Here is a 14,424-nt window from a genome sequence, read left to right as displayed (position 1 = left end):
ATCAAGTTGGAGGCTGCTTATCTGGTGATGATTAGGGGTGGCTTGTTCAGGGCTATAAAGACTGACGATGCCATATTGCAATGTCAATTTTAATTATTTCGAAAGCCATATCACAGCACCATGACTGACCAGAAAGAGGCTCCCACGGTTGAAGAACCGCAAGGCAAGCAACATGCTACCAAGACAATGGACGAGGCTGCGCAGTATCTCGCTCGCAATGCTGGCTTTGAGCCGTTGTCTGCCGAAGAAGAGAGAAAGATGATTCGTAAGATGGATTGGATTCTGCTTCCTATGGTATATTTGAATATTACCGAACTGGCCAGGAAAGAAAAGACTAACAGTCATTCTAGCTATTCATGACCGCCACCCTTGGTGCAGTGGACAAAGTCGCTATCAGCACTGCAGCGATATATGGCCTGGAAACAGACCTGCATCTCGTCGGGCAGCAGTTTTCGTGGGCTGGATCTATCTTGTCGATTGGGGTGAGTTCTCCGGCCAACTTCGGTGTATTGTATTAAGAAAGCAGGCAATCGTTGGCATGTGGCCATCCACGTATTTGGTTCACCGACTGCCCTCTGCGAAGTACCTGACTGCGTGTTCCACCGGCTGGTCTATCCTGGCTCTGCTGATACCAGTCTCTCGCAACTGGGGCGGCTTGATGGCACTGCGCTTCTTCATGGGTAAGTCATAGTATCTACACATGAACTGGTCTAATCAGTGCAGGCTCCCTGGAAGCCATTATTGTCCCGTCGATATCTCTTATAGTTGCTGGCTTCTATACAAAGACTGAACAGCCACCACGCAACGCTCTTGTCTTTGCAGCCGCGAGTTCTGTCTTCAATGGCTTCCTGTCATGGGCTGTCGGGCACATCCCACCCACTGCAGCCCTGTCGATTTGGCAATATCTATTCCTAATAACCGGTACATCCTATCCCTATTCCAAGAAAGCTTTCACTAACCAACAGGCTCCGTCTCAACCCTGTGGTCAATCATCGCGTTCATCCTCCTCCCCTCCTCTCCCATGAACGCCTTCTTCCTCACCCCGCGAGAAAAATACCACGCCGTGCAGCGCCTCGCCTCAAACAAAACCGGAATCACCAGCCATAAATGGAAATGGGACCAGGCGTCGGAAGCAATCATCGACCCCAAGACCTGGATCCTGTTCTTCTTCAACATCGCCATAAACATACCCAACGGCGGCCTTTTAACCTTCAGCGGCATCATTATCAATAATCTCGGCTTTTCGCCTGTGAATACCTCTCTGCTGAATATGCCTACCGGTGTCATGTCCACGCTGTCTGCGTTTATTTTCTCCTGGGTTGCCTCGAAGTGGGTGAATAGACGGTGTCTTGTTACAATGCTGGCGTCTTGTATTCCTGCCATCGGTGCGATTCTGGTTTACACACTTCCGAGGACGAATATCGGGGGACAGATGGTGGGGATTTATTTGGTAAGTTGACTTTCCTTCCAATTTATATCCTACCACCTGCTAACTAATCTAATTATGAACTAGTTGTACACCTATTTCGGCCCGTACGTTGTAGGTATATCCATGGCGCAGGCAAACACAGCAGGAAACACGAAGAAAACAGTGCAATACTCCGTGCTGTATATTGGGTATGCGGTTGGAAGTCTGATCGGGCCACAGACGTTCCGCGCGGACCAGGCCCCGGCGTATACGGGTGGGTTTGTAGCTATGCTGGCTTGTTATTGTGTATGTGTGCTGTTGATGGCGGGATATTGGCTTCTTGCTGTGTCGTTGAATCGTCGAAGAGTAGATGGCGTTGATCCTGTGGGGACTGAGAGGGAGGAGGATCTGGGAGAGGCATTTGCTGATAAGACGGACTTTCAGCAGCGGGGGTTTAAATACACGACTTGATAGTTGAATGAATAGGTGTCTTGCAGGTAGATAAGCGTATCATATTTATACTGTAAGCCCACGCACCAGGATATCCAGCTAGTCTAGATGTGTTTAGTGTGGAGATAGGATTGACACTAAGTTTATATTTCAGTGATAAAGAGGCATCCCCGCATCGTCTGCATCCTTTATCTCTGTGATAGGCACGATGGCACGCAGCAAGAAAGAGAACAGACGCCGCACTGGCTGCTTTCAGTGCAAGGGTGAGATAATACCAGATATTCCTTTCGCTAAGACTAATATCTACAGAGAAACACATCCAGTGTACCGAAGAGCATCCCCGATGTAGACGCTGCGAGACCCTTGGCCTGCAATGCGTCCGCGGTCTCAGACTGACCTTCAGAGAAGACGCCATCCAGCGAGGTCTGAGTTTCGGTCGTGAAGGCAAGACTTTCTACTTAATCTATGGCTTATACTAACTAGAAAAAATAGGGGTATGGACAAAACGACCCTGTTCCAGGACACAGCGCGAGAAAGACGTCTTCCGACTCCCTCTGCACTCTTATATCAACCGCTGGATCTTTCTCAATGTGACCGCCGATGACTTCAAATCAATCACAACACTACAACCACATACCCAACTGGAGCTCACCCTTGTACCATTTACCTACCACCCCTTCCAGTCCTTCCCAGAGACCGACGGCTACCTCCTGGACTACTTCATCAGAGGAATCAGCCCTTCATGCTCCCTAAGCACATCACACAATCCCTACATATCTCTCGTCATCCCCCTCTGCTTTTCCTCGCAGACACTTCTAAACGCCCTCCTAGCCGTCGCTGCTAATCAGCTATGCCTCCTCGGCCGCCCCGAGTTTCGACAAGAGGCATGCCACTACAAAGACAAAGCACTACAAGGGCTACGCCGCGAAGTCTGCACCAGTATGCAGGATGAAGGGACCGTTGCCGCGGTTCTAATGCTCTGTTTCCAGGACGTGCGTGTCTACCTTGTGCGAGTTGCTTACTCTTTACTCATGATGAATGCAGATATCAGATGGCTGCTCTCCGTCCTGGATGACGCACCTACGTGGTGGTCTGAAGCTGATCGACTGTAATGCTTCTCGCAACTCGCCCAGCTTGTGGAATTTCTTCCGAATGTACTTTGTTGCGCACGATATCATGAGCCGCACGGCGTTTGATGATGGGCTGGATGAATCTTTTCAGCATTGGGCTGATGGCGATGATCTCGAGGAGGTATACGTCCTGCACAACTAACAGAATAGAAATTAACAGCTTGCAGATAGACGTCCTGATGGGCTGCTCGCGCGGTCTGATGAGTCTGATCCACCGGATCTCGCTGCTCGCATCTACCAGAGCGAAGGTAGTCCAGTAAAGCCCCCAAGAATAATAATGATGCTAATAGAATGAGTTAATAGGCCCTGGAGACTGGACCATTAACTACCTCCGAGAAACAGAACTATGCAATAGCAACAGCCGACCTCCACCACGCCCTCCTCTCCCTAAACCAAACCCTACCGGCGCATTCACTCGGACGGAAGGACCTCGAACGCATCGCACAGATCAAACGCCTTACAGCACTCCTCTACCTAACCGAGCGTCTTGGGTCCATGAAGCAAACACACGATATTCTTACCAACCAAGACCATCCTTATCTTGAATCACCCTCCAAACCCCACCTCATCACCTCAATAATCGAATCCATATCCACGCTACCAGACATGGCGACCCTCCTCTGGCCGCTGTTCGTGCTGGGAAACGTGGCGCTAGAGAACGAGGAGCATCGCCGCTTCGTCCTTGATAGGCTTCTGGGGATCCAACGGGCGAGGAATCTGGGTAGTGTGAGGCGGGCAATTGAGGCTGTGAAACATGCTTTTGTAACTAAAGGGTTGGATTTGGATTTGACTGGACGCGGGGGACGGGGACTGCAGGGTTGGGGAGATGGGCGGTTTCGGTACATCAGCCTTGCGTGAGTGATAATATCAGTATGAATCGGGTAGCGGTGCATTCATCATGTACAGTAAATGCATTCACCCCCTTAGGGACACGAATACTCCGTACTAAAGTACTGTTACTTGATATGGAGTCCACAGGTTAATGGCAATAGACTGGCCCACCAGAGTCCGTGATCGTCAGAACTCCTGCCGGGCAAGGGAAATGGTCGGAAGCATAATGAGGACGAGAGTGGCTATAATAGTCTATTCCAGGAATTGAACAAATGGACTTTGATGTGAAGTCGTGAAGCAATCTGATCTATGAAACGCTAACCCTAACCAAACGCCTCGCCAATGCCAAACAAACCCTTTTAAACCCAGATTAAGCCAGTATGTCCACAATATCCCTAACCTATAATGCACGAATCCAAGTGAAATAAACAAATAAACAAACCAGAATTAGAACATAGCCTTCCACCTCCACCCGGTAACATGAATCCTCGCCAGGGCAAAGAAAATCGACGAAACCGTATACGCCAGGCCCGCAAACAGAATCAAGCCCCAGTAGAGCTCCGTGTCGCCATACGTCTGCATCTGCAGAATCTGGCCCGCAATCGGCAGCGACACAAGCACGCCAATCGCAACAAAGGTATAGCAAGTACCATAGCGCTTCCCAAAGTCCTCAGTCTTTGAAATCTGCGCCATGCACACAGGCGCCAGACTGAACGCCGACCCGCTCCAGAACCCGAACAGCGCGGCGTACGCGATGATCGCGGCCTGGTTGGACCCCGCTGTGAGCCAGAGGGCTACGGTGAGGACTGTGGAGACTACAGTCGTGACGACCATCACGTTGAACCGGCCCCATTTGTCGGCTGCGAAGCCCGGGATGAGACGGCCGAGGATGGAGGCGCCGTTGAGGATGGGTGTGAGGGCGTACGCGGACTGGACGGACATGCCGTTGGCGGAGCCGTAGGAGGTCAGATAGGCGATGGGGATGGTGAAGGCGACTTCGACGAAGATGATGGCGACGGTGGTGTAGTTGAATGCGGGCTCGCGGAGGACGCGCAGGTCGATTGTTTTCTTCTGGCTGGAGGCGTCGGGCGCCAGGCGTGCCTTTTGGAGCAGGGTGCCGGTGCCGCCGGTGATGAGGACGATGAAGCCGAGCACGCGGATTGACCAGGACCAGCCGAGTTTGGGCGCCAGGGCGCTGAAGATCTGGGGGAAGATGATGCCGCCGATGCCGCCGGCTGTCATGACGATGCCGGTTGCGACGGCGCGGCGCTGGAGGAACCAGTGGTTGACGACGGCGATGCTGGGGGTGAAGATCATGGAGGCCGAGATGCCGCCGAGGACGCCGAAGCTGAGCATGAACTGGTAGAATTCTGCGACTGTAAGAGCGTGTCTGGAGATGGAGAGTGTAGGCAGCTTACCTGTTGCAAGGCTAAAGGCCATGACTGCTGCTGTGAGGCCGACGGTGCCCAGCGCGACGAGGAGCCTGGGGCCATATCGATCGAACAGGGGGCCTGCGCAGTTAGCATGGATATCCCAGTGGTGGTAGAGTAGACGTACCAGCTTGGATGCCGCCCATAAACACAAAGAAGTTGTGCACGCTGAAGATCCACGAGATGCTGCTGCGGTCATACTGGCTCAGCTCATGCGTAGAGAGCCAGTCCGAGAAGACGCCGTTGCTGTTCATCAGCCCAAACGCAGAGATGCAGCCACACCACGCGCCCAGGGCGACAAGCCATGCCATCAGGCCTCCATCGGGGTATGTGTCCACCAGCTCCTCCTTCTCGTTGGAGCTGGTTGGCGTCAGGTCCATCGGGTGCGCGATAACTTCATCGTCCGTGATGCCCATTGTGAAGCTGGTGTGATCTGGTTGATAGAACGCTCGGCTTCCCAGACGGTCCAATTGTTAAATACATATCGGCTCGGACGATCGCCAAGGGGTCGGAGGATAGCACGCATGTCTGGCCCAGAGCCCTTGCAGGAGTTGACGAGTTCGACCCAGAAGATGTGGGACAAGGTGGGACTGGCTTCGATATCACGACAAATAATCAGTCGGCTAACTTGCTGGATGGGACATGGGATATGGAGAGCTTCCCCGGGTCTTGGATTCCCATACAGGGCGTTGACCCTACGTCACAGTAGACTGGCTCTGAGCTGCGCTGCCCTGACATGAAACATGTCAGTTCTTCATTAGGAACGATGTTTGTATACAGAACGTTCACTGTAGACACTGTATACTCGGCCGGCTATGGATCAACTGCACAGCATCCCACCCACCATATTCCTTTTGTCAACTTTGCCAACTAACCAGCTGGAGGAAACGCCACTCGCCAGCAAGGACCGACCAGGGACCAAGGTACGTCCATCCCAGTCAGTCTCATGGTGCGACGCTGTGTCGATACCCGATCTGCACGGTCCGAACAAGGGATATAGGTGGATCACACATTCCAATAAGTGAATCAGAACGCGCGTAAAGCATCTGAAGACTCTGTGACAGACGCCACAAAAGCAAATCCAGGCTGCTTGCCGGCCTGAGAGCCCATTCACATGGTATGAATCTCTTGGAACTATAGGAGAGTTCACATAGCAGGGCGCCACATACGTACGTAAAGCATGTCTGGCCAAGCTTTCCTGACTACGAGGTATCTGTCTAACTATGTTGTTGGGAGGCTTCACTAGAATCTGGTTTACCTGTGGTGATATCGCAACTTTTGGACATTTCCAGCCACTGTCTGCCCTGCACGCATTGTCGCCTCTCGGGTGTCTGGCCGATATCACAGACTGGGACTGACGATCTGTGGTCGAGACTGGCCTCAGGGGTCGCCACTCCTGGACCTGGTAGTGGTACCTTTGCAACAGCCGTTGATTCACAGAGCGGCACTCGGTAGATCCAGGCAGCCCGCCAGTGGCCACTGATCTGGATAAAGGAGATTCCCTGGCCGAATCTAGACCGAGGGATCTGCTCGGCAGTCAACCTTGTGCTCCGCGGGGGGGACTTCCGAGAGGAGCGCCGGATCCACGCCAGCTCTGGAAATATCGCCTGTGTTTCGGATCCTACGTTAATCATTGCTTGCCGGGATGTCGTTGGCCTGGCTCAGCTGAATCTCAGCCTCCGACAGACCTATGCCATAATGCCATTGCCGCCCGAGGCTCTATACACTTTCCGCAAACGGAAGCACGACGCCCTCTGGTGGCAACGCAGCCGCCCAATTTATATGCAGTGTATGCACTGCTGCCAGTCCAATTATTAGAGAGTAGAGAATGAGCGGCATAAGACAAGTCTGCCGAGCAGGGGCCACAAAGCTTGTACACATCACGAGGATTGCCGCATCAGAATTGCTGCGATTGCACCATCAATAGACGTCCATCCTTATTCCCTAGCCCACTGCTGCTTGTCGATTGTCTGCGGCTGGTGAATCCGTCTCCACCTCCTGGCCTTATCCTTATCCCTTCCCCTGGAATCCCGGAAAAGGGATCGTCATGGCGAAACAGCCACAACGCACGATGCCTATATAATCCCCACCAGGCCACCACAGACCCATCTGTTTCTCGACCAACCATCCCTGAATATCATGACACTCGATATCAGACTCAGACCGTTGGCAATAAGCTGGTAGTTTAAACTGTCCTGAGTCATGAGCATGACACCCGACTGCTCGATCCGTCCCCACCAGAGCTTCATCAGCTTCACTTCCAGCCCCACCGGTTCGTGGCCAGAACAGTCGACCAATTTTCAATCCGTATATATACCAAAAATAGGACACCGCTCAAATAGAGCTCTCCCTCTAGCCATCTCCGCGAAAAAAATAATTAAAATGTGTCTTTCGTCCAGAATCACGACATCCGCTCGTGCGTTGATCACAGGCCCGTCGTACATGAGATTGTTTCGCATCGCAGATCGACGGCGAATCAGAGCATGGTCGACTTGTCTTGGGTATTGACTTGAGATACACTACTGTAGAGTGTGGGGGATGCCATCTAAGTACATTACCTGAATAGAGCATGATGCCAATGAGCTACAGTGTAGCGATATACTGAACAGGGAATATACCTATTAGAGTTATCTGTACTGGACTGTTGCTGAGTTGTTCTGCTCATTCAACACTTGGTATTGTCTGTTAGACGAGGGAGACTACAATAAACATCAGAACGGTGCAGCTAACTAAACACAAGCTAAAACATTGAGAATATAGAATATTCTAAAGCCATCTGTCGAAACTGTGTTACCTCCCTGGACAAGCTTTGCGGCGTTATTGCAGTGGACTGCGGGATTAACCCTAAACAACACAAGAGCTGGCCAGTAGCGACAAGAGTCAAGACAAGTCACATCCAGCACCATTGCCAGTATTCACTGTTCGTGTTCAGTTTCACACTGAATTGGACAAACGATCTACACGGGCGCAGCGCACGGTCCAACTGCTCGCTCGCTGCTCGCCCCTTACCTGGTGGCTTGCCAAAGCCTTGGAAACCAGTATCTGAATTCAATCACTGCCCCCTCCCCAGCGTCTTTGATGTTGCGACTTGCAAGGTGTATGCTAGTCTAGCCAGCCCGGTTACCATGTAGTTACAAGCCGAGGGCTTGATGGAATGACGCCATCAAGTCCTTTTCTATATTTATGTTGATACTCTGACAGTTTGGGCAGCGCATTCCAAATAATTTGTCAGGCTATGCATGTAGATCGCCTCGGATTGGAATTGTAGATTATAAGCAGATCGGTCCACCTGAAAATGTACTTTCGTGCTTGATACCGAGCAATGAGTATCGTGTGATATATCATATAACGAACAACGGCCTGCTTTTCGAAAACCCATGAATAAAGTATTGCATTAGGTAACAGATGGAATAGATCGCCCTATTTTAAGGTATTGTGTAGATCTGGACTCGGCTTTCATGCCTTATGGACTGGACGCTCGACAGCAGATCAACAGATCAACAGATCAACGGGCCAGCCAAAGACCCACATAAGCTTGTGCCCGGGTCTGACTCTGACCCTGACGAGCTGGGATAGGAGGCACATGTAATATGCGGCCACTCTGATTCGAGGGCTTATTGACGGAGATGAGATTAAGAAGTGCGTGTTCCGCGTGGCTTGTCTGGATGTTCCGCACTCCCCGGGATAGGTGGGCTTGGGATGTCCGTCGAGTGTGATGAAGCTGTCAGTCGGTTGTTTCTTTATTCTTCCCCATGATCCGTCTTGGTTATGAATATAGGGAATGTCTCTGCCGAACTGCTATTACCTTTTGTGTCCTCTTGTTATGCCTTCTGTAGGCTACACGATATCAAGAGAGACACCGGGATAACCTCCAGGAACAGTCTAATTAAACCAGTATCATGCACAGTCATGGCTTGTTCATTCCATTCACTCAATAGCCACACAGGAATACTACCTCAGCACACGTAGTAATGAATTTGAAATGTCATCAACTTGGCTATCTTCAGCTGTGCGGTGATGTCTGCTGAGAGTCGGCGCGGGGATTAGGGGACCGTTGGTGAAAGACGAGGTGGTTCGTATACACTCTCAGGAGTGGCGTGCCAATAAATACTCGTCTTATATATATAAAGATGAATAGTTAACACGTGTTCGAATATACGCACACCGCGGAGTGTTATACTAACCGTGTGAAGCTGACTGCAGCTTTAAATGTAGTCAGAATAGGGAGGCAATCCAAGAATATACCGGTATCACACAAGGGATACACGTACTTGGTTTGAGGGTTAAATGGTAAGACTATGCAGGGCTGTTTCGGTGGTTGCGGTATATGGTTCCCTAGGGCTTTAAATGCCACCCGGCCACCCGTCGGTGCAAAAGGAAGTTCAGTTCTTTGAGAGATTTCGTGTCGAATTAGATCTAATTTGTAAACTGTATCATCTGTGCCTTATTGGAAAAATATGTCTGGCAGTATGAAGTTGAGGCAGGGTTTATACTGTTAAGTGGGAGGGTATATATCGTGGATAAACGAAACATTGCAAGATTCCGATATATATTTCCTAGACAAAGGACAACCTGGCGACTATTACAGCCCGTATAGAAACACCAAGTTATAGCTTTTACACGGCAGCTAAGCATACGTCTTTCCAAGGCAGTAAGTACATTTGCCTTCTTTCGCACAATAGTCTCCCTATCTACCTACTCTACCTACTCAGGTTCTGTCCTGAAATCAAGCATCTAGCAAAACTCTATGCAGCCTTAAAAAAGGATCGCCAGCCGATCAAGGCATTCAAGGTTGATACTTTGGCTAAAGGGAGATCGACCACAATCACCATCCGGCCGGGTTCCTGAAGAAAGCTTGTTTATTTATAACTCAGCTGTACAAATAAACACGACGGCTACCATCTCTACCGTACATACTACATATGGGTAAAGTCTATGTTGTACAAGTACGTCATACCATGGTAACAGGGGGAGTGCTGGCCCATGCACGATCATAGTGGAGCGATGAGATGCGTAATCTGAGAATCTCGCTTCAAGGCGTGTCTTCATCGGTTGATCTTGATTCTTGTTCCTGGTGAGCCTGCAACTCACGTCATCGGGCCTAGGATTCTCAGTTGATCAGTTCTCATGAAGATCGCCGGGCGCCCTTGGACATTCCATCCCTTGGGTGCTTGCATGATTTAGACCCGCCAGTGCTGGCCTTACAAGGAAACTGTATGGCTGCAAGGGGCTATGGCGCTATTAACATCGAATCAGTACCGTGTAGGCTGGACCGTGGGTGAATATTGAGATATGGATATACTCGCCTACCAGTATGAGCTGACGCAGACATACTATGTTTAGAAGATGTTACTGTCTTTCGAGGTGTATCACTTGTTGCTCAAGGTAATGGGAATACTGTTTTGATTTGTATTATTTGCTGGCATGTTCATACGACTTGATTGTACTCTATGGATTAGGTTCTTATAAGGATAAACATAGCTCGCGCAGCCTGGTAATATCTTGAATGCGTATCATTCAGTTAGCATTACTGCCTCTAACATCTAAATTAATTTGGTATTGATACAATCTGCCAAGCTGCACTCAGAGATCCGTACACACATCATTGCTGAGAACCGCCGGAGTTGGGACCGGGCGCCCACGAGCTGGGCAAATTGTTCTCAAACACGTTGCCCGCTGGCACATTGTGATGGAGCATATTGTTCAAAGGCACATTGTTTACAGGATACTGAGTCTCGCCAATGGGCGGGAAATAGGGATTGTCATTATCCTGGTTCGTTTTGGAGCCCTTGGCGCCAGCATGAGGGTAGAGGGAGCTATTTCGTTGCAAATCCTCTGGGCTTACAAGATTCGTAAAGGAAAAAGAGGATGACGCTTGCAGAGACGGAATACACGGCGGCTGAGGCTGTTGAGGTTGTTGAGGCGGCTGATGTTGATGTACAGGCGTTGGGTATCGAACGGGGACGTTGGAACTGGCCTCTGTCCGTGACGATGAGGGGATATTACGCTCCAAGAATGCGCTGCCAAAATCAGTACAGCTTGCGCCGGTGAGAAAAGAACATACGTCGTTTGGGGTCCCGGCCCCTGGACATCAGCACTTGGTACACCAGACTGCTGGGTGTCCGCAGTTTCAATGGCAGGACGGACCTGAGAGCGGGTCTCTGTGTGTACAGAGTTATGTGCAGAAGCTGGCGGTGGTTCGGAAGCATTTTTAGCCCTTCCTGCTTCCCGGGGTTTGGAATATGGATGGTATCTGGTATTATTCTTGGATGCTGTCACCGGTGTCGCTGAGCTGGTATCCCGACTGGATAGTTCCTTATCTTGACCTGGTTAGGGGTACTCAAGGCGTATAATATGTAAAGCAGAGGACGAGACTTACAAGGGCTCTTCGGAGGAGGTATAGTACGGAACAGCCTTTGCCACAGAAGTTGCCAGCGTTGTTCTTCGCTCATGGAAACATAATCTGAGCAGTAAGGCATGTGGTGACTGAGTACAGAATATGTTTGATAACGGGAAAAGCATGTCGTGCACATATAATCACTATGCGTATTGGCTAGATGAACACTGAAACCATCAGAAATAAGCAGGATACCGCATAAGAGTAGAGCGGATACTTGCAGGAGGCTGCCAATATCTGGCCACGAATTCGTGGCACAATCTCCGTACCGTCTAGGCGACATCCGTGAGATATTTGGGTTCTGTTTATACCAGGGACATGCGAATTCTGGCATGTCTGGGAGTATAAGGAAAGAAGTAGCGCAATTTGATTAAGGAATGAGCTATAACGATATCTGTACTGTAGTATTGAAAGACTGAATGATGATGGATTGGAAGACAGACAGTTCTGAGAAGGCGTCTGGCTGCGAGGCAAGTTGGAAAGAGCACCCAACTACAATGTTAAGGAAGGCAGCAGCTCTTATTTATATTTAGAATGAGTGTGACCCAGCTTGGCCAGTGGTTTCTGTTAAGTCTATAGCAAACATCCTAGATCAGGATGAAAATTCATCAAGAAAGTAATGTATGTACAAGACGCACTCGGACGCAAGAGCGTTAGTGTAATATCGAAGCCCTAATTAAAGACACTCTGACACCGGTCAATCCCCAACGAATGCACCAAAAACTCATTCACAAACTGGCAATTCGGATCCATCTCCCTCTGCAGCTCCAACCAGTCATGAATCCTGGGATAGATCGTCTCCGTATACGTCTCATTATGGAACATCATCTTATTCCAGTGCGGACGCACGTTATACTTCTCGCCGAACTGCGGGATGAACTCGCTCGCCAGATCCTGGTGGAACCATTGCTGCGTGAAGTTGTTATACGTTGGGATCCAGGAGTACTCCAGCGATGCGAATACGCCACGCGAGCCTTCGGGCAGATTGTACGAGTTCACAGGGGACATCCAGTTATCGTCTGCCTTGACGAAGCGTGTAATGACCGTGACATCGTCACTTAGATACCCCCTTGACGCATCGGCGGCAATATCCGCATTCTGATACGGGATCATGCGTTTCGCCTGGGACTTTGCGAAGTTAAGGTAGTCCTCGCCAGCGGTAGCCAGGTTCTCGATCGGGAGGAAGTGCTCGAACTGGCCCATGAAGCCGCGGTAGCAGATGCCCTGGGGCGGGGTGGCGATGGCGTCCATCTTGAAGTCGTAGCAGAAGTAGTCGCGGTCGCAGGGCCCGCAGTCGTTGGCACAAAAGTCCTGCGAGCAGTTCTGGACGCCGCTGAAGTCCGTCTTTTCCCAGGAGACGAGGGTGACTTCGGGCTGCAGCACGAGGTCTTGGTCTTTTACTGACCAGTCGAGGTTGGGCCCGAGGATGTTGATCTGTTCGTATTTGTCGCCCATTGCGGCGATGGACTTGTACAGCTCGGTGATGTTGTGCGAGCCCTTGATCACCTTGGAGGTGCGCTTCAGGTAGGATAAGGGCTCGGCTTGCAGGGTGACCTCGATGACGATGCCCATGGCGCCGATGCCGATGGCGTAGGCCTTGAGGAGGTCGGGGTTGCTGGCCTTGTCCATGCTGTGAATGTTCCCTTGAGCGTCCAAGACGCGCAGTCCAACGATCTGAGTCGCGAGGTTCTGGTTCGACTTGCCAGTGCCGTGGGTGCCAGTGGTTGCAGCACCGATGTAGTTCTGCACCTTTTCACTGCCCAGATTGTGCACCTGAAGGCCTTGCTCGTGCAGAGCGGGGATGAGGTCAATCAGATCCCAGCCAGCACCGAGAGTGACCGTGTTGTTCTTGTGCACCTGCATGTGCTTCAAGTTGGTCAAGCTGAGGATATACGACTCGCGGTCTGTCTCCCCGACATTCACGCAGGTGGTCAGATTGCCGAAACCGTGGCCATTGCCGACTGGCCTCATCATGGTTTTCCTGGGGTAGTGCTCCTTGACGAAGCTGATGAGGTCTGCCTCATCGTCGGGGACGAATAAACCGTCGGCCTCGCAGGTAATATCATCCTGCCAGTTGAACCAGCGGTGGGCGAGGGCTCCAGAGTTGAAAGCCAGCAATGACAGCAGGGCAGTGCCCAGATACCTGGAGCCAACCATTTCGACTGCAATGTCTCCTGAGAAGCATTAGCAAGGTTAATATAAGGAAGCATATCTGGCCACATTCTTACCTGAGGCTATTGAAACGCTGGTGAAACAGAGGCTGGTCCTTGCAGGAGATATCTAATGATTCTGCTGCATCCATTGCCAGGAATAAAGCTGGCTTTATATACAGATTATACGAGACTCCTTCCATGGTTCCCCTAATCCGGCATCCTTCACGACTCAGCAGCCATACAGTCGAGGCCGGTCTGATCAGCAATCCTAATATACTCGGCGGATCCTCAGTTTAAGCGAAGCAGCTCCATCCGAGCCGTGGTGAAGTCCGCGTACCGAACAGAGTCTCGTGTAATTGGACATGCGGTGCTCGCGAAGTCACGATACGGACAGCAAGTGCTGCATATGGTGGACGAGGATGACGCGGGTCTGGTTATGGCAGTCATCTTGGCAGGCCACTAAAGACGATCGTCATGAACCTGATCGACAGTCCTGATTCCAGGATTGGAAAAGGTTTAATATACGGAGCTTTAGGTGTGGATTCCTGCGATACCGGCTTGTCCGCACAATGTTCTTGTTCGCCTGTAGTTAGGGCACGCATGGGGGTAGCCACAACTTCAGAAC

At 50.8% G+C, this 14,424-nt stretch overlaps 5 protein-coding genes across 5 annotated transcripts; 2 read left to right on the top strand and 3 right to left on the bottom strand.

Moving 5' to 3' along the window:
- Window positions 1–120: 120 nt before the first annotated feature.
- Window positions 121–1,879, top strand: APUU_70339A (uncharacterized protein; the record flags this gene model as incomplete). Its single annotated transcript, XM_041695200.1, has 6 exons — window positions 121–294; window positions 351–482; window positions 527–680; window positions 724–921; window positions 966–1,450; window positions 1,514–1,879. The coding sequence occupies 6 exons, from the start codon at window positions 121–123 to the stop codon at window positions 1,877–1,879; spliced, it is 1,509 nt and encodes a 502-aa protein (XP_041560955.1).
- A 187-nt stretch (window positions 1,880–2,066) lies between these two features.
- On the top strand, window positions 2,067–3,846 carry APUU_70338A (Zn(II)2Cys6 transcription factor; the record flags this gene model as incomplete). The annotated part of the gene is made up of 6 exons (XM_041695199.1): window positions 2,067–2,121; window positions 2,168–2,281; window positions 2,351–2,850; window positions 2,903–3,109; window positions 3,149–3,244; window positions 3,292–3,846. The coding sequence occupies 6 exons, from the start codon at window positions 2,067–2,069 to the stop codon at window positions 3,844–3,846; spliced, it is 1,527 nt and encodes a 508-aa protein (XP_041560954.1).
- Window positions 3,847–4,266: 420 nt separating this feature from the next.
- Window positions 4,267–5,665, bottom strand: APUU_70337S (uncharacterized protein; the record flags this gene model as incomplete). The annotated part of the gene is made up of 2 exons (XM_041695198.1): window positions 4,267–5,330; window positions 5,377–5,665. The coding sequence occupies 2 exons, from the start codon at window positions 5,663–5,665 to the stop codon at window positions 4,267–4,269; spliced, it is 1,353 nt and encodes a 450-aa protein (XP_041560953.1).
- Window positions 5,666–10,851: 5,186 nt separating this feature from the next.
- APUU_70336S (uncharacterized protein) lies at window positions 10,852–11,701 on the bottom strand (the record flags this gene model as incomplete). The annotated part of the gene is made up of 3 exons (XM_041695197.1): window positions 10,852–11,269; window positions 11,314–11,569; window positions 11,629–11,701. 3 exons carry the CDS (start codon window positions 11,699–11,701, stop codon window positions 10,852–10,854), a joined length of 747 nt encoding a protein of 248 aa, XP_041560952.1.
- Window positions 11,702–12,318: 617 nt separating this feature from the next.
- APUU_70335S (uncharacterized protein) lies at window positions 12,319–13,803 on the bottom strand (the record flags this gene model as incomplete). The annotated part of the gene is made up of 1 exon (XM_041695196.1): window positions 12,319–13,803. One exon carries the CDS (start codon window positions 13,801–13,803, stop codon window positions 12,319–12,321), a length of 1,485 nt encoding a protein of 494 aa, XP_041560951.1.
- Between the last annotated feature and the right edge of the window lie 621 nt (window positions 13,804–14,424).

Source organism: Aspergillus puulaauensis, chromosome 7 (assembly GCF_016861865.1).
Source record: "Aspergillus puulaauensis MK2 DNA, chromosome 7, nearly complete sequence".
NCBI classification, from domain to species: Eukaryota; Fungi; Ascomycota; class Eurotiomycetes; order Eurotiales; family Aspergillaceae; genus Aspergillus; species Aspergillus puulaauensis.
Note: the sequence above shows the minus strand (reverse complement) of the source record. Positions and strands in the feature narration are given on the sequence as shown.